The sequence below is a fragment of the Somniosus microcephalus genome, chromosome 7 (genome assembly GCF_052327205.1).
Source record: "Somniosus microcephalus isolate GS21.2 chromosome 7, FLI_Smic_1.0, whole genome shotgun sequence".
Classification (NCBI taxonomy): Eukaryota; Metazoa; Chordata; class Chondrichthyes; order Squaliformes; family Somniosidae; genus Somniosus; species Somniosus microcephalus.
Genome location: NC_140993.1, coordinates 269,564,154 through 269,585,699, shown reverse-complemented (window position 1 = coordinate 269,585,699; position 21,546 = coordinate 269,564,154). Strand labels below are relative to the sequence as shown.

General features: G+C 49.5%; 1 protein-coding gene across 1 annotated transcript in view; it reads left to right on the top strand.

Annotated features, from left to right (window-relative positions):
• The window catches only part of LOC147115332 (regulator of G protein signaling 22-like), a 260,516-nt gene that overhangs the window by 94,914 nt on the left and 144,056 nt on the right, over positions 1–21,546 (top strand). Inside the window, exon 8 of the mRNA XM_085993996.1 lies at positions 15,145–15,844. Coding sequence (XP_085850122.1) covers positions 15,145–15,844 — 700 coding nt within the window. The remainder of the gene's footprint in view (positions 1–15,144; positions 15,845–21,546) is intronic.

Here is a 21,546-nt window from a genome sequence, read left to right as displayed (position 1 = left end):
TGACAGATGAAATGTCTGTCTGTGACGTCACCTGTTGCCGGGTGGCCCTTAATTGGCCTGCTGAGCCCGCTGGGTGGGCTCAACAAGGTCAATCAAGTCAAAATCGCATGGGTTGGCCACAACTCGATGGAGACGGGACTACAACCCTGAAAGTTGTAGTCCCGCCTCCTCAATGAAAATCCAGCCCATTGTGTGTGAATTTCTGCAGAGGTTCCCCCACTTGTTCACCTTTGATGGAAGAGCCGTAGAAACCCTGGAAAGTAGTGCAAACAGGGCGGATGAATGGGAGAAGCCCTGTAGAAATTCATCATCGTTAAAACCATCTCCATGTTTGCTCCTAATGAAGCAGTTTTAGCTACACTTGGTTTAACACGGGGACTACAGCACCTTCAGAAGCAAAAACCAAAGCAGAAAAGTTATTTAGCTGATGAGACATATCTTTATCAGCGTGCATAACCTTCCCGAACAAATGCCTGAAAGTAACAAAGCAATCATTGATTGTTCCTTGACTCTCAACATACTGTAAAAAGCCTTGCCATCACAACTGCAGTTATCCACCATTCATTCATTTTTATAAAGTCATCTTAGCTTTCCTAATACAGGCTTTTGTTTTCCTCTGACGGTTTTATAATTCTCCTTATTTTCTTGACAGCTGAAACTTTCATACTTGGTGAAATACTTTTTAAGGTTAATTTATCGACCCATTTAGGATTCATTTTACTTTGAAAAATGTGGTAAACCACTGTCATACCTGTCTGTGTCTGTATGTGTATTCCACTAGGTACAGGTCTGGACATGCCTCGGCTGACTCCTCCCACTATTCCAGGTATATAAGTGACTACCTCCCAGTCCCTTAGTATTCTGGACGGGTCGACCACTCGAGACAAGACCTTCATTCTTTAGTTAATAAAAGCCTGATTGTTACTCGCTCAACTTCAGTCTTTTGAGTAATTGATGGCGCATCAATTTTATTAACTAAATTTTTTATAATGGAGAAGATCCTCACACCAGCATGCCTGGACCTGGACAGTCGGGAAGCGGACGCTTCCACCAAGTTTGCTCACTGGCTCACGTGCTTCGAGACATTCCTGACTGCCTCCACTGCGGTCGAAACGGATGCGGACAAACTGTCTGTCCTGTTCTCCAAGGTGAACCACCGAGTGTACTCAGTCATCCGGGACGCGACCTCGTACACAGCCGCCCTCCAGCTCCTCAAGACCCAGTACACGCGCCCTGTGAACGAAGTATATGCTAGGCACCTTCTGGGGAGTCGCAAGCAACAACCTGGGGAATCGACTGAGGAATACCTCCAAGCACTGTCCGTGCTTGGCCGGGCCTGTGGGTGTAAGGCGGTAACGCCCACTAAGTACACGGAGGAACTGATCCGGGATGCCTTCGTAGCGGGCCACAGGTCCAACTACACCCGACAGCGACTGCTGGAGCAGAGTGACCTCACCCTCGACAAAGCCTCCGACATCGCACTAACGCTGGACGCAGCCTTCCGGGGCATGGATGCCTACTCCTCTGCACCGTGGACGCCGCGGGGAACGACAACCTGGGACACGGTAGGACAGCCCCATAGCACCGTGCCACCCCAGCCACAGCCCAACAACGGCCCAACTACCGCAGCAGTGTCCCAAAGCCAGACAGCAGTATCCCAAGGCCAGAAATGCTACTTCTGTGGCCAGGCCAAACACCCCAGAGCGCGCTGCCCGGCGAAGAATGCAACCTGCTCGGGCTGCGGGAAAAAGGGACACTACGCCAGCGTCTGCAAGGCCAAAGCCACCCCGAACGCCAGCAGCGCCGCGTGTGGGCCGTGCGAGCCGCCATCTTGGGCCTCCCCAGCCATGTGCGAACCACCGCAGCAGCAGCCATCTTGGACGACTCCAGCCACATGGGAATCATGGGCGCCGCCATCTTGGACACCAGCCGGGATGCAGCAGACCGCCAACCCCCCCCCCCCATCTGATACTCGCAGCGACACACCGACCCCTACGCTGGCCTCTGTGACGCTGGACCAAACGAGACCGCACCAGCTAGCTCGGTCCAAAATGGACGTTAAGGTAAACGGCCATGCAATAAACTGCCTTTTTGACTCCGGGAGCACAGAGAGCTTCATCCACCCCGACACGGTGCGGCGTTGCTCTCTCCCAGTCCTGCCTGCGCACCAGCGGATTTCTATGGCCTCCGAGTCCCAGTCAGCGGACATTGGCGGCTACTGCGTGGTGACACTAGTAGTAGACGGGACTGTGTTCAATAATTTTAAACTCCTGGTCCTGCCCGACCTCTGCGCTGCCGTTCTACTGGGGTTGGATTTCCAGTGCCACCTCAAAAGCGTTACGATGGCGTACGGTGGCCCCCTCCCCCCACTCACAGTCCGCAGCCAGCAGCCTCCAAATTGCCCGCCGCGCACTAGATGCAACCTCTCCACACTCAGAGTCCCACCCCCCCCCACTGTTTGCTAACCTCACCCCCGACTGTAAGCCCATCGCCACAAAGAGCAGGCGATACAGTGCCGGGGACAGGGTTTTCATCAAAACCGAAGTGGAACGGCTCCTGAAGGAGGGGATTATTGAGGGCAGCTCCAGCCCCTGGCGAGCCCAGGTTGTGGTCGTTAAGACCGGCGAGAAACAACGCCTGGTCATCGACTACAGCCAAACAATAAACCGCTACACCCTGCTGGACGCCTACCCACTCCCCCGCATAGCTGACATGGTCAACCAGATCGCGCAGTACCGCGTCTTTTCGACCATTGACCTGAAATCAGCGTACCACCAGCTCCCCATCAGCCCTGAAGACCGCCAGTATACTGCTTTTGAGGCAAACGGCCGCCTCTATCACTTCCTTAGGGTTCCCTTCGGCGTTACCAACGGGGTCTCCGTCTTCCAAAGGGAGATGGACCGGATGGTCGATCAAAACGAGCTGCAGGCCACTTTCCCTTACCTAGATAATGTGACCATCTGCGGCCATGACTTGCAGGACCATGACGCAAACCTCGAGAAATTCCTCCGCACCGCCCAACTCCTGAACCTGACATATAACAAGGAGAAGTGCATATTCCGCACAGACCGCCTCGCCATCCTTGGCTGTGTTGTAGAACACGGGGTCATCGGTCCCGACCCGGACCGGATGCGTCCCCTTATGGAACTCCCACTGCCCCACTGCCTAAAAGCTCTGAAGAGGTGCCTAGGGTTTTTTTCCTACTACGCTCAGTGGGTCCCCTACTATGCAGACAAAGCCCGTCCGCTGATCAAGTCCACCTCTTTTCCCGTGACGGCAGAGGCCCGCTTAGCCTTCCACCGTATCAAGGAAGACATTGCCAAAGCCACCATGCACGCAGTGGACGAATCCATCCCCTTCCAGGTGGAAAGCGATGCGTCCGACTTCGCTCTGGCCGCCACCCTTAATCAGGCGGGGAGACCTGTGGCATTCTTCTCACGAACCCTCCAGGGCCCGGAGACCAGACACTCCGCGGTCGAGAAGGAGGCCCAGGCTATCGTGGAGGCTGTGCGTCATTGGAGGCACTACCTGGCCGGAAAACGATTTACCCTGCTCACTGACCAGCGTTCAGTTGCTTTTATGTTCAACAACAAGCAGAGGGGAAAAATCAAAAATGACAAGATCTTGAGGTGGAGAATCGAACTTTCCACCTACAATTACGAGATCTTGTACCGGCCTGGGAAGCTCAATGAACCCCCAGATGCCCTATCGCGTGGCACCTGCGCCAGCGCGCAGATCGATAGGCTGAGGGCCCTCCACAATGACCTCTGCCACCCGGGGGTCACCAGGTTCTTCCACTTCATCAAGGCCCGCAACCTGCCTTACTCCATTGAGGAGGTCAGGACCATGACCAAGAACTGCCAAGTCTGCGCTGAGTGCAAACCGCACTTTTATAGACCAGACAGAGCCCACCTGATAAAAGCCACTCGCCCTTTCGAACGCCTGAGCGTCGATTTTAAAGGGCCTCTCCCCTCCTCCGACCGCAATGTGTACTTCCTCAACATCATTGACGAGTACTCCCGGTTCCCGTTCGCTATCCCCTGCCCGGACATGACCAGTGCCACGGTCATTAAATGTCTGAACAGCCTCTTCACCCTGTTCGGTTTCCCCAGCTATATCCATAGCGACCGGGGCTCATCGTTTATGAGCGACGAACTCCGCCAGTACCTGCTCGCTAGGGGTATAGCCACAAGCAGGACCACCAGTTACAACCCCCGGGGGAACGGACAGGTGGAAAGAGAGAATGCAACTGTTTGGAAGGCTGCCCTACTAGCCTTAAAGTCTAGGGGCCTTCCGACCTCCCGCTGGCAGGAGGTGCTCCCCGATGCGCTCCACTCGATTCGGTCACTTCTCTGCACTGCCACCAATGCCACCCCTCACGAGAAAATGTTTGTCTTCCCAAGGAAGTCCACATCGGGGACATCGTTACCGCCATGGCTGACGTCCCCAGGGCCGGTACTACTGAGAAGACACGTGAGGGCCAATAAAACGGACCCCCTGGTCGAGAGGGTCGACCTCCTCCACGCCAACCCCCAGTACGCTTACATTGCGTACCCGGACGGGCGGGAGGACACAGTCTCCATACGAGACCTCGCACCCTCGGGGACCGCTGTAACCCACTACCCATTACCACCCCCCCCAACGACCCGATATCCAACCCCAGCAGCCGGCTCGCCTTGGACCGTCACCCACGAGGACTACACTCCAGGGCCCCAGCCTACACGGGACGCGACGCCGGAAGCTCCACCACCCCTGCCGTCGCCACGTCGATCACAGCGGCAGACAAGACCTCCGGAGAGACTCCAATACACGAACTTTTAAATACACTTCACCCCGCCGGACTCATTTTTAAACAAGGGGTGAATGTGGTAAACCACTGTCATACCTGTCTGTGTCTGTATGTGTATTCCACTAGGTACAGGTCTGGACATGCCTCGGCTGACTCCTCCCACTATTCCAGGTATATAAGTGACTACCTCCCAGTCCCTTAGTATTCTGGACGGGTCGACCACTCGAGACAAGACCTTCATTCTTTAGTTAATAAAAGCCTGATTGTTACTCGCTCAACTTCAGTCTTTTGAGTAATTGATGGCGCATCAAAACCTTTGTTCCTTAGGGATGTACCCTTTGTTCCTTAGGGATGTACCCTTTGTTCCTTAGGGATGTACCCTTTGTTCCTTAGGGATGTACCCTTTGTTCCTTAGGGATGTACCCTTTGTTCCTTAGGGATGTACAAGACTTCCTTGGTCCTTCAGCATTGATTTAAAAGTTACAATTTTTTTCTGTATCACTGTTATTTTTACCCAGCAGCATTGCCCAATGCCCCTGTCACACTGATGATTACTCATAAGTAAAATTGTAGCCCTCCTGAAATTAAGTACAAGCATTAACTTATCAGCAATATTAACTAAAATCTAAGAATACAGTGATCAATAATGTTCACGTAAAGATCAGATTTCATCTCCAGATCACCACTAAATGCTAAATAAAATAGGTTATCAAGTTGAATAAAGAAACAACTAACTTAATTTTACGTTCCTCTGTACTTGGCTGTCCCGTATTAGACCACTTAATGGAAGCATCGTTAAAATATTTCCCATGATAACGGTTGCTCTTTTAATATAATTTTTTCATAAAGTTCCCTGTCCTGCCCTATCTGTTCTGCCAAAGGCCCGTAACACGATTCAAGGTTCAACCTTGGACCAACCTCCTGCTCTAATTGTACCTCAACCATTTTACTGACCAACATCCTCCCTCCCAATCACAATTACATCCACTTTTATAAATAAAGCTACATTCCATTCTTTGTGATTCAACCTCTCTTCATGAATACTTTCAACTCCACTTAAGATCCATCACCATCCAACCAAGTTTCAAGATACCAGTTGCATCTAAATTCTCTACGGAAGCATATAGCTGTAATTATAGCATTTTATTTCTAAAATAGTATTAGTAGTATAAAAACTATTCAAGAAATTCTGAATGTGCCTTATATGGTTCACTCTATGCAAACTACCCTGGTTCCTGTAATTGAAGTCCATTCAATTGTTATTTAGCATCCTGTGGCACAGTTAAACAGTGTAGATGGGAGCAGAAATTTGCAAAGGGGTATTGATTGATTAAGTGAGTGGGCAAAACTGTGGCAGATGGAGTCCAACGTGGGAAAGTGTGGATGAGCAGAGAGATTTAGGGATCCAAGAACAGAAATCACTGAAAGCTGGGAAACAAAAAATAATTTAAAAGGCCAATGGAATGTTAGTCTGTCTCAAGGGGGCTGGAGTACAAAGGGGTGGAAGTTATGCTACTGTTGTATAAAGCTCTGGTTAGATCCCATCTGGACAACTGCATTCAGTTCAGGGCACCACACCTCAGAAAGGATATATTGGCCTTGGAGGGGGTGCAGCACAGATTCACCAGAATGATACCAGGGGCTAAAGGGGTTATATTATGAGGAGAGGTTGTATCGACTAGGCCTGCAACGGCTTCTCTTCCCGCTCCCGTATCATTACCTCTGGTGTCCACCAAGGGTCTATCCTTTCCAATTAAACTCTGTTCCCTAGCCACTGACTCCATCCCTCTCCCTAACATCTGTCTGAGGCTGAACCACACTGTTCGCAACCTTGGTGTCATATTTGACTCTGAAATGAGCTTCCAACCACATATCCGCAGCATAACAAAGTCTGCCTACTTCCACCTCCGTAACATCACCCGTCTCCGCCCTTGCTTCAGCTCATCCGCTGCTGAAACCCTCACCCATGCCTTTGTTGCCTCTAGACTTGACTATTCCAACGCACTCCCGGCTGGCCTCCTATTATGTCCGTGTGTAATTGAGACACGGACTGCAGGAGTTGGTTATAACAGGTCTTTACTGAGTGGAGACAAACTGGAACTAACTATGGCAAAGTTACTACACAGGCTTATATACAGGGGTGGTCACTACTGGTACTGCAGTATACAGGGGCTGCAGAATATAGTTCCTTCTGCAAAGTACATACACTACAATTCCTCTCCTTTTAGCTAAACAGTACATAACATTCGATTAATAATTAAATAACATATTTACAATTACAGTTGTCATATATATTAGCTGAAGTTAAGCAATTATAAGTTCAGTCTTTGAGGAGGCTTCCTGATTCTGTCTGGATAACGCCTCTTTGGGGTATCAGGTTCTTCTGGCAGAGTTGATTCGGAATCAACGTCGTTGTTGGGTTCGTCTGCTTCCAATATTCCCGATTCTGAGGTAGATGCAATTGGTACTTCGGTTTCATCACCAGGTGTATCGGATCGTGGTGTGGAATTGACGTTTTCCAGTGACTCTAGAATCTGGCCAGCATGGCGTCTAACAATGCTCTCTCCAACGCCCACGGTATACATTAGAGGTCCTTGCCGTGTACAGATCGTTCCTGGCTGCCATTACTCTGTGCGGTAGTCCCGGGCCAAAACTGGTTGGCCTATCTTAAAACTCCTTCATATTCTGAAACTGCCTGTTCTCCACATCTCTTCCGATGTTTGGCTTAACCAAATCCAAGCGGCATCGTAGTCTTCGATTGAAGAACATCATGGCTGGAGTTTGGTTGGTAACTGCATGTGTCGCATTCCGGTAGGCAAACAAGAAGTTATCCACCTTGTGTTGTAGGGGTATGTCTTCATTACACATTGCCTTGATAGCCTTCTTGAATGTTTGAACGAACCTCTCAGCCAATCCATTGGTGGCTGGATGATATGGGGCGGATGTGTAATGCTTAACACCATTGTTCTTTAAGAACCTCCGGAACTCTTCAGACACAAACTGTGGTCCATTGTCGGAGCAAATCTGTTCAGGCAGCCCATTTCTGGTGAATATGGTTCGTAAGACTGTGATGGTTTTTTCTGTGGTGGTTGAGGACATTTTTATTACCTCTGGCCACTTTGAATGTGCATCCACCGCAATTAAAAACATTGAGTCCATAAATGGACCAGCAAAATCAATGTGCACCCTTTGCCATGGAGATGAGGGCCACTCCCATGGATGTAGAGGGGCTTGTGGTGGGGCATTTTGGACCTTCTGGCATCCTGTACAGCTCTTGGTCATCTCTTCGATTTCTCTATCGATTCCCGGCCACCACACAAACGCTCTGGCTAAGTTGTTCATTTTTACCCCTCCCAGATGACCCTCATGAAGCTCATTGAGCACTCTATCCTTCAATTTGGGTGGAATTACTACTCTGGATCCACACATCAAGGTTCCTCTGCACACTGACAGCTGTTCTCTTCTCGGCGAGAATACTGGCAACAGTGGTTCGCCATGTGCTGGCCATCCCTTCACCGTTAAATCATAGACTCAGGAGAGTGTCGGGTCATTTCGTGTTTCCTTTTCTATGTTTGCATTCGTCACAGGTAGACATTCGACTATGGTCGAGTGGAATATCTCCACTGGATCCACTGCAGGTGCTTCTTCCACCGTCGGCAACGGTAGGCGCGACAATCCATCAGCATTCCCATGCTGTTTAGTTCCTTTGTACTCAATGTCATATTGGTGTGCCCCTAGGAAAAGGGACCACCTCTGTAGCCATTGTGCTGTCATTATCGGGACGCCCTTCTGAGGGTTGAAAATGGAGACAAGAGGTTGATGATCAGTTAGTAGAGTAAATTTCTGACCGTGCAGGTAGTGATTGAACTTCTTCACCCCCCACACCAGGCTGAGGGCCTCTCTGTCAATCTGGGCATAGTTACGCTCGGCTGAAGTTAACGAGCGTGACGCAAAAGCTATCGGCCTCTCTGAACCATCAAGGAATTTATGTGACAGTACCGCTCCAATGCTGTAGGGAGACGCATCACATGCCAGTCTTATCGGTAGTGATGGGTTGTAGTGAGCCAATACTTCTCTTGAAGTGATTAGGTCTTTACTCTTCTGAAAGGCCCGCTTACATTCATCGCTCCATCTCCATGCTACTCCAGTTTGTAGTAGGGCGTTCAGTGGGTGCAGAATTGTGGACAAATTCGGCAAAAACTTATGGTAGTAATTCACCAATCCGAGGAATGACCTCAGTTGCGACACATTTTCAGGCGCTGGAGCCTTAACTACCGCTTCAATTTTGTCAAGGGACTTATGTAACCCCTCTTCATCAATCACGTGGCCACAATACGATATCTGTTTCTTAAAAAACTCGCACTTGGGGCGATTGGCTCGTAGCCCATGTTCTCTTAGTCTAGTGAGCACCTGCTGTAGGTTGGCAAGGTGTTCACTGTCATTTTCACCTGTCACTAGGATGTCGTCCAAGTAACACTGAGTCCCCGGAATCCCTTGCAGGACTTGTTCCATCGCTCTTTGCCATATCGCCGGAGCTGATGCTACTCCGAATACCAGTCGATTATACTGGTAAAGACCTTTGTGAGTGTTTATCGTGAGATACTTCCTAGAGGATTCTTCAATCTCCATCTGCAAATATGCTTGTGCTAGGTCAATTTTTGTAAAACGCTTCCCTCCAGATAGTGAGGCGAAAATATCTTCTATCCTCGGCAGAGGATACTGTACTGTGTGAAGGACTGGGTTCACCGTCACCTTGAAGTCCCCACAGATGCGAACCTTCCTTGGCTCCTCAGACTTATTGTTTAACGTTTTCTTCATGACAGGAACGATGGGTGTCGCCCACTCGCTCCAGTCTACCTTAGATAACACGCCTGCATTCTCCAGATTCTCCAGCTCTGCCTCAACAGCTGGGCGAATTGCATATGGTACCGGTCTTGCTTTGAAAAACTTGGGAATTGCATTCTCTTCTATTTTTATCGAGGCGGTTACGCCTTTAAGAGTTCCCAGTTCTTGTTGAAATACTTCTTTGGCGTTAGCTAAGATTTTTGACAATCGTCCAGGTGTGCCGTCGTCATCCTTTTTACCAGCCACCGTCAGTGCCTGAATGGAGTGCCAGTCTAAACTTATCTTTCTGATCTATTCACGTCCCAATAACGGTGGTCCACCATCTTGCAGTATGTACAGATATAATTTCTGTATTTCCTTGCCGTTGTATTCGACAGGCACCCTTATTTACCCTCTGGGGTATACTTTTTGCCCCGTATACGTCTTCAAGACAATAGATGTCTCTTTCAAGGGTATGTGTGAGAATAGCCGCTCGTAGTCTCGTCGATTCATGACGGTCAGGGCTGATCCTGTATCCAATTCCATTTTGACTTGGGACCCTGCTATCGTGAGGGTGACCCAAATGGTTCGGTGATCCTCTTTTGCGATTACGTTGTGAAGTTTGAGACAGCTTAGTCTCTTGTTCCCAGATTCACTATTGCTCATCTGGTCTTCGGAACTACTGTCCGTCATCTTTTGTACTTTCCTGTACTGTTCCTTAGTAGCCTTTTTGTTGTCGTTAGTCTTCTTCCCAGACCTGCAAACTCGTGCAATGTGTCCCATCTTTCCGCATTGCCTGCATATTTTATCCTTGGACCAGCAGTCCTTCTGGTCATGGTTTGTTCTGCCGCAGCGATAACATTTTTCAAATCCCCGTGTCATTTCGTGGGTGCCGTATTCCTGTGGCTTTTGTTGTATTTCTGCAGCTCCCCTTGCTGCTGCTTCGCACGATACTGCCACGCTGAAAGCCTTATCTAGCGTCAGCTCTTTCTCTGAGAGTAACCTCTTCTGGGTTCCTTCACTCAGGAGTCCACAGACAAATTTGTCCCGTAGGGTATCTGTCAGTCCTGCTCCGAACTGGCAGTGCTTTGATAGCTTGCGTAGTTCTGTAAGGTAATCAGCATCGCTCTCATCTTTATGCTGATTTCTCCTGTGGAATTTAAATCTTTCTGCTATCAGCAGCGGTGTAGGATTTAGGTGTTCCTGTAGGATATCAACAATTTCATTAAAACTCTTCGCCATCGGTTTGGCTGGAGTAATCAGGTTCCGCAATAGGCCGTACGTTCTTGCGCCCATTAAGTTTAGTAGTACCGATGCCTTTTTCTCATCGGCTACTTCGTTTGCCTCGCAGTATACTTCGACTCTTTCCACATACGTGGTCCAGTCTTCTATTGCATTATCGAAGGCAGTGATATTGCCAGTCTTCGGCATCTTGGAAATCTAAGATGGCGCCTCCCACGCTTTGCCTTCTTCCCCGATTTAACAAAATGGCACCTCCCGCGCTTTCCGTCTTCTCCGCTGCTGCTAGCGCTGTTGCTGGCGTTTTATGCCTTGATGGCGACGCCCTTTGGTCTTCGTGCACTTCCCCCCGCGCTGCTGCTAACGCCGCTCTCCGCGGTTCCCGTGGCAAACTGCAGCTCCTCGCGGCTTTCTGCGCTTCTAATTTCTTTTATTTCCCCGTCGTCGGAGCAACCCTGCGGGACACTTTCCTCCCTCTTCTCGGGTCTGTACGCTGCCCGGCTTCGTAGCACCGGCCGCACCCTGTGTGCTCCACCCTCTCTCTCTCTCTCTCCTCTTCCCGACAACGCTGCTCGGCCCCGTTGAAAAGCCACCCGATCGAGCTCTAGCCCGCCGCAGCCCAGGAAGGATCAGTGTACTACCTGCCACCAGCCCGATTAGCTGGAACACCATCGACAGGATAACCAAGCCCCGCTCTCGACAGCCTCTCCTGCAAATCTTTCACTCCGATGAATCAGAGGCGGTTGCCCACGGTCGACGCCCGTTTCTTCTGATTGTTTTATTTTTTTTTCTTTCTTCCTTCTGGCCTCGACCTCTGACAACTTCGCTTCAGGGATGGATCCCCATGAGGTGATGCAGACTGTAGGTAAGTTCGGATCCCATCCTCGTTGCCAGTATTATGTCTGTGTGTAATTGCGACACGGACTGCAGGAGTTGGTTATAACAGGTCTTTACTGAGTGGAGACAAACTGGAACTAACTATGGCAAAGTTACTACACAGGCTTATATACAGGGGTGTTCACTACTGGTACTGCAGTATACAGGGGCTGCAGAATATAGTTCCTTCTGCAAAGTACATACACTACACCTCCCACATTCTACCCTACGTAAACTTGAGGTCATCCAAAACTCGGCTGCCCGTGTCCTAACTCGCAGCAAGTCCCGTTTGCCCATCACCCCTGTGCTCGTTGACCTTCATTGGCTCCCAGTTAAACAACGCCTCAATTTCAAAATTCTCATCCTTGTTTTCAAATCCCTCCATGGCCTCGCCCCTTCCTATCTCTGTAATCTCCTTCAGCCCCACAACCCCCCCGAGATATCTGCGCTCCTCTAATTCTGCCCTCTTGAGCATCCCTGATTATAATTGCGCAACCTTTGGTGGCCGTGCCTTCTGTTGCCTAGGCCCTAAGCTCTGGAATTCCCTGCCTAAACCTGTCTGCCTCACTACCTCTCTTTCCTCCTTTAATACGCTCCTTAAAACCTACCTCTTTGACCAAGCTTTTGGTCACCTGCCCTAATTTATCCTTATGTGGATCGGTGTCAAATTGTTTTGCCTTAAAATACTCCTGTGTAGCGCCTTGGGACGTTTTACTACATTAAAGGTGCTATATAAATACAAGTTGTTGTTGTTATTGTTGGCCTGATCCTATTTATCATCTACATGCTGCCCCTTGACGACATCATCTGAAAGCACAGCATCAGTTTCCACATGTATGCTGATGACACCCAGCTCTACCTCACCACCACTTCTCTCAACCCCTCCACGGACTCTAAATTGTCAGACTGCTTGTCTGACATCCAGTACTGGATGAGCAGAAATTTCCCCCAACTAAATATTGGGAAAACCGAAGCCATTGTTTTCGGTCCCCGCCAAAAACTCCATTCCCTAGCCACTGACTCAATCCCTCTCCCTAACATCTGTCTGAGGTACCTGTTCGCAACCTTGGTGTCATAGTTGACCCTGAACTGAGCTTCCGACCACACATCCGCGACATAACTAAGACCCCCGCCTATTTTTACCTCTGCAACATCGCCGTCTCCGCCCCTGCCTCAGCTCATCCGCTGCTGAAACCCTCATTCATGTCTTTGTTACCTTTAGACTTGACTATTCCAACGCACTCCTGGCTGGCCTCCCACATTCTACCCTACGTAAACTTGAGGTCATCCCAAACTCGACTGCCCGTGTCCTAACCCGCACCAAGTCCCGTTCAGCCATCACCCCTGTGCTTGCTGACCTACATTGGCTCTGGGTTAAACAATGCCTTGATTTCAAAATTCTCATCCTTGTTTTCAAATCCCTCCATGGCCTCGCCCCTTCCATCTCTGTAATCTCCTTCAGCCCCACAACCCCCCCGAGATATCTGCGCTCCTCTAATTCTTCCCTCTTTATCATCCCTGATTGGTGGCCGTACCTTCTGTTGCCTGGGCCCGAAGCTCTGGAATTCCCTCCCTAAACCTCTCTACCTCTCTCCGCCTTTAAGACGCTCTTTAAAACCTACCTCTTTGGTGCTCTGCCCTACTTTCTCCTTATGTGGCTCAGTGCCAAAATGTTGTCTTGTAATACTCCTGTGAGGCGCCTTGGGACGTTTTACTACGTTAAAGGTGCTATATAAATATAAGTTGTTGTTGTAAAAAAAAACTTGCCTGAATGTGAAGCTGGAAGAGGTGAGCGGTCGGAGGGGGAGAGAAGTGATTGGGAGGGAGGGAGCGATTGGGAGGGAGTGGCGGGGTGTGGTCGGGAGGGTGGGGGTTGTTTTGGAAGGGACCGAGTGGGAGCCGGCAATGGGCTTTGAAGCTGCAGTGGAGGCAGGAGTGCTCCTTCCGTCTCCACATTCAGGAAAATATTTTTTTTTAACAATTTAGCCTTTATGGTGGTGGCCTCCAGTGGTCCCTTTAAGAACCGATGGTTAGGCTGCAGGTAGACCACGTTTTGCAAAGGGGCCCTCAAACAGGCAGTAGGCCTCCTTATTTACATATGCCAACGTGCCTGTATAATGATGGTGCTGTGGTACAGTAACAGTAGATAGTTGTATTTACCACACCAGCGCACCGTGACCACTTGATAATTCAACATCCTTTCACTGAAAATGTTTAAACACTGCAGATAGGTAAATTATTACCATTCTTTACAATGATGTCTCTGAGTGTTTCTCAAAGATAAAGTAAAATTTGCATTAAAAAAAAAATTAACTAAAACAAATGTTTTGATGAAAAAGGTTACCTGATTTTGTTCTTTTTTTTTAGAAATTTATACTTTTATATAAATGAATAAATGTTGTTATGTAGTTAATAGCAACTACATATCTTGTAATTTGATAGAAACATAGAAACATAGAAGATAGGAGCAGGAGTAGGCCATTCGGCCCCTCGAGTCTGCTCCGCCATTCAATGCGATCATGGCTGATCATCCAAATTCAGTACCCTGTCCCCGCCTTCTCCCCATATCCCTTGATCCCTTTAGCCTCAAGAAATATATCCAACTCTTTCTTGAATATATTTAATGAATTGGCCTCCACCGCCCTCTGTGGCAGAGAATTCCACAGGTTCACCACTCTCTGGGTGAAGAAGTTCCTCCCCATCTCAGTCCTAAATGGCTTACCCCTTATCCTTAGACTATGACCCCTGGTTCTGGACTCCCCGGCCATCCGAAACATCCTTCCTGCACCTAGTCTGTCCAGACCTGACAGAATTTTATAGGTTTCGATGAGATCCCCTCTCAATCTTCTAAACTCCAGCGAGTATAAGCCCAATCGACCCAATCGCTCCTCATACGTCATTCCTGCCATCCCAGGTATCAGCCTGGTGAATCTTTGCTGAACTCCCTCCATGGCAAGAACGTCCTTCCTCAGGTAAGGTGACCAAAACTGCACACAATACTCAAGGTGCGGATTTGTTTATTAGCCCCATTTACTTGTTCCAGGATCTTTGTGCACAGACTGCAAAGTGCCAAATGATTTATTGCCTGAATTAATTACCAGTTACGCATTTTTGAAAACATTTTCTACCCCCCTCCCTCTTCAGAGGCCGCCTGTGACTGCGTTGTGTGGCTGGCACAAAAAGCAGGCGGTCAGTTAGTTCAAATAGCAGAACACCCATTTCCAAACCAGATGATAGCAGGCTTGAGTTTCAAGGTTGCCTGTCACTCCAGTCCAACTGCCACTGTTATGTCCCATGTTGTCCTGACCTGTTGGGGAGAGAAATGGGAATGTGTGTCACACACCATGGTTTTGTCACCGAATCCTTGCCCTTTCCCTCTAATAGGAATTACATTTCTTAAAATTGAATTGCTCTAGGTGTTTTGCTGTTGGATGACATTATGACCAGCGTTGAAGCTGGAAAGCAGCCGGTTAGATCCCATACTAGTAGACGACACTCAATCGGACACTGTTTTGAGTGTGATCATGATATCTGCCTCTCGGGTTATTCCAAACCAAAAGTTGTGGATAACAAATTATTTGAATTCGTCCCTGAGATCCCACTGCAGGCACCAGGAACAATTTTTCTTAAAGTAAAGTCAGAGAGTGAAACTGAACATGACTTAGAAGAAAAAGAAAAGGAGAAAGAACAAGACAGCACCAATGACAGAACAACAACCCAGAGTACAGAGACCAACCTCCCTTCTACACCTGATGAAACAAAGCCTCACTTGGACCGTAATACAAAGATTGATACTCAAATAGCACCAAAGTCCAATGCTTCAAAAACTGCTCAGCTGAACGTAGAGAGATCCTCTGCAGTGAGTGGTGATGTAAATACTCAAGGTTTTTCAGATAATATGGGTGAGGAAAGTACAGATTCTGATTCTTCGAATGAGGAAGATGATATCAGAGATTTCTGCTACGTGACACCGCGTCACAGTTATAATTTCAAGAACAGAAAGGGCGTTGAAAAATTCAAGACGTTTCTTCAGGGAACAGCGGGTGCGAAATACTGGTGGCTGTGGATGGATATTGAAAGATTAAAGGTTATTAAAGATGGCAAAAAGAGGCAAAGGTTAGTCAGAGGTTTGATTTACAAACTTAGACATAGATTTTTGAAAATGGGGATCAACATTGTTACTGTTTCTGTATAACAGCCCTGAACACAAGGACGGGGGGAATTTTAACCCTAAAAAACAGGTGGGTTGGGGTCGGGTGGGAGGGTAAAGTGTTTAAAAAATCGGAATCCTGACTCCAACCCGCCCACTTCCAGTTTTACCGGAGGCGGGACGGGGGAGCAGGCAGCCAACCCACTCCCAGGAGGTTGGGTCTACCATTTAAATATTATAATGAGGCTGGCATGCCTCAGATTTAACCAGCATTACAAATTTAACTGTGGCTAGTCAGGTTTCGCAGGCCTCGGGGAACCCACCAGCTACAGCAAGGCGAGGACTGTTGGATCCAGGAGGTGAGTGCCTTTACACTTAACTCCTGGATCCAGCGTCCCTGCCTCACTCACCCCCATGATCGGCGATCCGCCATAAGGCCTCCAATCTCCCCCTCCACCTCTCAGCCTCCGATCCCACCCACGAGGCCTCCAATCGCCTTCCCGGACTCCCCCTCGTCTACCGATGACCCTCAGGTCAGCCACAATCTTCTCTCCCTCCCTGCCGATGCGCCGGAGTCCGGCCCCAAAGTTCTCTCCCTCCCCCCGATGCTCCGGAGTCAGATGTTCTCTCCCCTCCGATTCCCCTGGAGTCCGGCCCCGATGGTCTCTCCCTCCCCCTCTCACCCCCACCACCTCCCCTCACCACCCCAGTGCTCCAGAGTCCGATGCTCTCTCCCACACCCTTTGCCCCCCCCCACCCCCGGTGCATTTGGCCCCAATCTTCTCTCCCTTCCCCCACCTTCACCCCGATGCTCCGGAGTCCGATCTCTCCCTTCCCACCCAATGCTCCGGAGCCCGATGTTCTCTCCCTTTCCCCCGGTGCTCTGGAGTCCAGCCCCAATGTTCTGGCCCAGATCCTTCTCTCCCTCCCCGCCCCCCCCCCCCCCCCCGATGCTTCACTGGCCCCCAACTTCCCCCCAGCCCCACTCTCTGCGGCCCAGTGCCGCAGGCCTACCAGCCTGCAGCCAGTCAGCCACTCCATCTGGCTGCCGCTGGGAAACAGAGGTTTGAAATGCAATTCAGGTCCTGCAGTTAAATTTGGCAGGGCCTGCAGGAAACCCATTCTCCTGAGTTTGCCAATCGCTTCCTAGCGCCGCCCCCACTCCCAACCCACCTCCCAATTAAAATTCCAGCCAAGATCTCCCAACTGAAATGCAAGTCTAAATACTTTTTATGTAAACTTTATATATGGTATTAAATATGCGAGATAGTCTTGTTGTCCACAAGCTCCTACATATTACACACAATCTGCATTGCCATTTCCAGTTTTTATTTATTCATTGGTACAGTATTATCTTAGTTCTAGACATAATACATTTACTTGAAATTTAGATTATATTTAGATATTTGGATTTATTTTGAATTCAGATTAATTTGTAACTAATTAGCTTTGTTTTTTGTTCATTAACTTCTTTATTTTATTATTTCCTTCACTCCTTTTTATTATTTATATATATAATGAAATATGGAACCCACTAATGTTAATATCCTCTATTTTGTTAATTTAAATTTTATCCCCCAGATCTAATTAATTAATTAAACACTTGACTTAATTACATAATAAATTGAACACTTAGCTGTATTTCCTCGGGCTCCACTATTCCTCTGACATCACTTTTTCAGAGTCAGAATTTTTTTCCCCAGCTTCTTCCTGCGCCACAGACACCGCTCGTCTCAGCCACTCCTGCCGCACTTAATGGCCTCTGCTCTCACCCACTCCTCCCGCGCTTAATGGCCTCTGTTCTCAGCCACTCCTCCCACGCTTAATGGCCTCTGCTCTCACCCACTCCTCCCGCACTTAATGGCCTCTGCTCTCAGCCACTCCTCCCACGCTTAATGGCCTCTGCTCTCACCCACTCCTCCCGCGCTTAATGGCCTCTGCTCTCACCCACTCCTCCCGCACTTAATGGCCTCTGCTCTCACCCACTCCTCCCACGCTTAATGGCCTCTGCTCTCACCCACTCCTCCCACGGCTAATGGCCTCTACTCTCACCCACTCCTCCCACGGCTAATGGCCTCTGCTCTCACCCACTCCTCCCGCGCTTTATTGCCGGCCCTTTCAGCCACTCCTCCCACACTTTATGGTCGCTCCTCTCAGCCACTTCTCCCGCGTTTCATGGCCAGATTGCCAAATCTACAGTAAATGACTCTGGCTCAGAGCCTTTGAGCTGGAGTGTGAGAAAGAGACTCTCCGACTGTTAGTTATCAGGGTAAGGGAAACAAAGGGGAGATAGAGGAGGAGGTCCCGCAGACACTGGCCCTGTCCAGTAAGTGCAATGTACTAGCTACCTCTGAGGATAAGGATGTAGACTGCGGGGTGGACAACCAGAATGTTAACCATGGAGCAGGAGGCAGTCTAAAGAGGGAAAAGAGCAGAATGGAAAGGTTCTAGTCACAGGGTATTCGATAATTAGGGGGATAGCTAATGTCCAATGCAGTCATGACTGAGAGTCCAGAAGGGTGTGTTGCATACCAGGTGCAAAGGTAGATGATATCTCGCAGCAACTGGAGAGGGACTTGAAAAGGGTAGGTGAAGATTTAGATGTCATGGTCCATGTACATTCCCACAAGGGGAACAAGGGAGGGCAACCAAAGCCAGAGCTCCCTGGATGATGAAGGAGTTAGAGAGTAGGATAAAGCAGAAAAAGGGGGGGCTGTAGGACTTTCCTACTACTGTTCCGACCTCTAGAATTACAAATAAGCGTAACAATGACAGATAAGTTTGTGATCAATAAAAGTGGTCTTTATTCACACTACAGTTTATTAATAAGTCAAGCGTACATAAAAGTATCCCCGGCAATGTATGTGCTCCACAGTTTAGTTTAGCAATTTATATGCTCTATGTCTGACTTTCATACATACATACACTCCTCCTCAGGTGATCAGTGGTAGGCTGCAGAAGTCGACTGGCCATTTCAAACAGCTCCCCTTTGTCCTTCTGATTTTCCGTGTTTCTGTCTCTCCCCTTTATAGTGCCCTCCTGCATGGGCCCCCTCATATTTTCAGCTAGCTCCCTCTGATAGGTCAGTTTCACACTCCCAACCTTCCTTGATTGGAGTTCCTTCTGCATGATATGCTCATGTCCCTGTGATGTGTGGGGGGTGGGGTAGGACTTCCTCTTCACCCTGTGTTTCCCCTTCCTGTCCATGTGGTCTTACAAACAAAGGACCACATGCTGACCTCCTCCATTTTGAATCCTTACAAACAAAGGACCACATGCTGACCTCCATTTTGAATCCATCCGTTATCATCTCACAATTCGTTCACAATTTCAATCTCCACACGGTAGCAGCGGTTTCATTATGTGTATAGCAGCTTACAGCCCACCTTAAATGATTCTCATGTTCATTCATGTGCAGACATTGCACCAGAGTTGGAGTAGTATGTATTCTGACCAGACATAGTCCTCTTTTATCCCCCTACAATACAATATTTATACCCCCATTTCACATTATTAAAGCTGATCCCGTAACAGTTCCTTCACACGCTTAAGTTTTCTTCCCTTGTTCTTTCTTTGTTTACATCTTGCCTACATTCCCCACTCCCACATGAACGCGATCACACACATTAGCTGTAACCATAGCCGAGCTTGTGAGCACAGTCTTACCCATGGAGCTAAGTCTATACGATTGAATCCCAAATCCCACCAAGAAGTCGCCTCGTCCATTAACGAGGTTATTATTCTGTTATTAGCATAATTCCTCCCTTGCAATACTGAGAATGTTCTTCCCAGTTTTCCAATTCATTTCACAAACTCAGTGAGATTTTCATTTATCCAAGGTAACCTATATCCAAAGAAGTACACATATTTCTCCAAATCTTCTACCCCGGTTAATGCCTTAACATGCATTGGATTCTGATTCATCAAAGGCAGGATTCTTACCATCCTTTTAGGTTTAATACACATAGTACTGTTAGATACCAGACATATTGTAGCATTCTTTTGCCCATATTTATACTCTGTTTCTGCGGTGGTCCAACAATAGACACCCTGGCCTAGAAATTCATTGTAGCCACTTTTGGGGCAGTAAAGTCGGGCGGCCGCTAAAGTTTGCGCCCGGCGCAAAATCGAGGCCACTTCTCCGATATTCATTAGCTTCGTCCTAAGAGTTTGCTCGAGCGCTAAAACTGGCGCTGCACGCCTCTCTTTAGGCGCTAAGCCGGAGGTGCTGAGCGAGAGCGCCGAGGCCGGGCGCAGCGCAGGTGCGGCCATCTCATGATTGACAGCAGACACCCTGGCGCTGGCCAGCTCTTAAGGGGGAAGGGTCGACTTGGTCTGCTGCCACGCCCTGGATAGTGGAGCCCTCCAGCTAGGCCTGAACACTGCTGCTGGACCCAAATAGCGCCTGAAGCCACGCAGAAGGCCCGTGAACGAGCACAGCGCTTCTCAGAGCTTGATCTGAGTGTGCTGGTTGGTGCTGTGGAGAAGAGGCGCCATATTTTGTACCCAGACAATGGCAGGAAGGCGCCGGGCCGCGTCTACCGGAGAGCCTGGAGGCATGTCGCCAGCAAGGTGTCAGCCAACAGCGAGGTCCCCAGGAGCGGTGTCCAATGCCGCAAAAAGTTTAATGACCTCACTCGGATTGTCAGGGTGAGTACCCTTTCCAGTGTCCTCCTCATCCTTGCATGTGCACCTCACATTATGGGCAAAGGGACCTGAAAGCCCTAATGGCCAGCCCTCATGCAGCAGCTATGGGACAGGCATGAACATCAATTGCACATTCTGCACTTAACACACTGGCCAAGCTATTCCACCATGTGAGGCAGTGCACACAAGATCAGGGCTACACACTGGCCAGGCTATTCCACCATGGGAGGCAGTGCACACAAGATCAGGGCGACACACTGGCCAGGCTATTCCACCATGGGAGGCAGTACACACAAGATCACGGCGACACACTGTACTTAGAGGCCGTCCTTTCTCTTGCAGGCCAAGCTGGCCAATAATAAGAGCCGGACTGCGACCGGGGGAGGCCGACCCCAGATCCAGCCGCTCACCGAGCTGCAACATCGCGTGGAGCGCATCATGGGTGGCCGGGTGATTGGCCCCGTTGCATGTGGAGATGCCGACCCTGTTCTGGGCACCAATGGTAAGGACATCACCTTTTGGACCTCTCTCGTCCCACTTGCGCATCAGATCTACATCCTTTGCCACTGTCCGACCATTGCGCTGAATGCCACCACTCATGCATCCCTCGCTGATGCCCTCTCCTCACTCTAAAGCTACTCTTGTGCCTTCCTGCTTTCAGATGGTGAGGAGGAGGTCCCTGAACTTGCCAGTGACAGCCCCTCAGAAGAGGAGGAGGAGGAGGAGAAAGAGGAAGGCGGCCCATCAGGCAAACCCTCAGCCGCGGCAACCCATGCGAATGTAGGGGACACGTCTTCCCTGGAGGGGAGCGTGGCGGAAGTGTCGGAGGGGAGGGGAGCTCATGGGACCTGCGGCCTGCAGAAATGCGGGAGGGGGCTGGAAGTTCAGCGGCCTTCTCCCCAGAGGGGGGAAAGGTCGGAGGGGAGTCCAATTGCTGGGCCCAGCGGCGTCCAGCAATGCAGGAAGGGTCGGCCAGCTCGGCGGCCTTCTCCCCAGAGGGGGGAAGGGTCGGAGGGGAGTC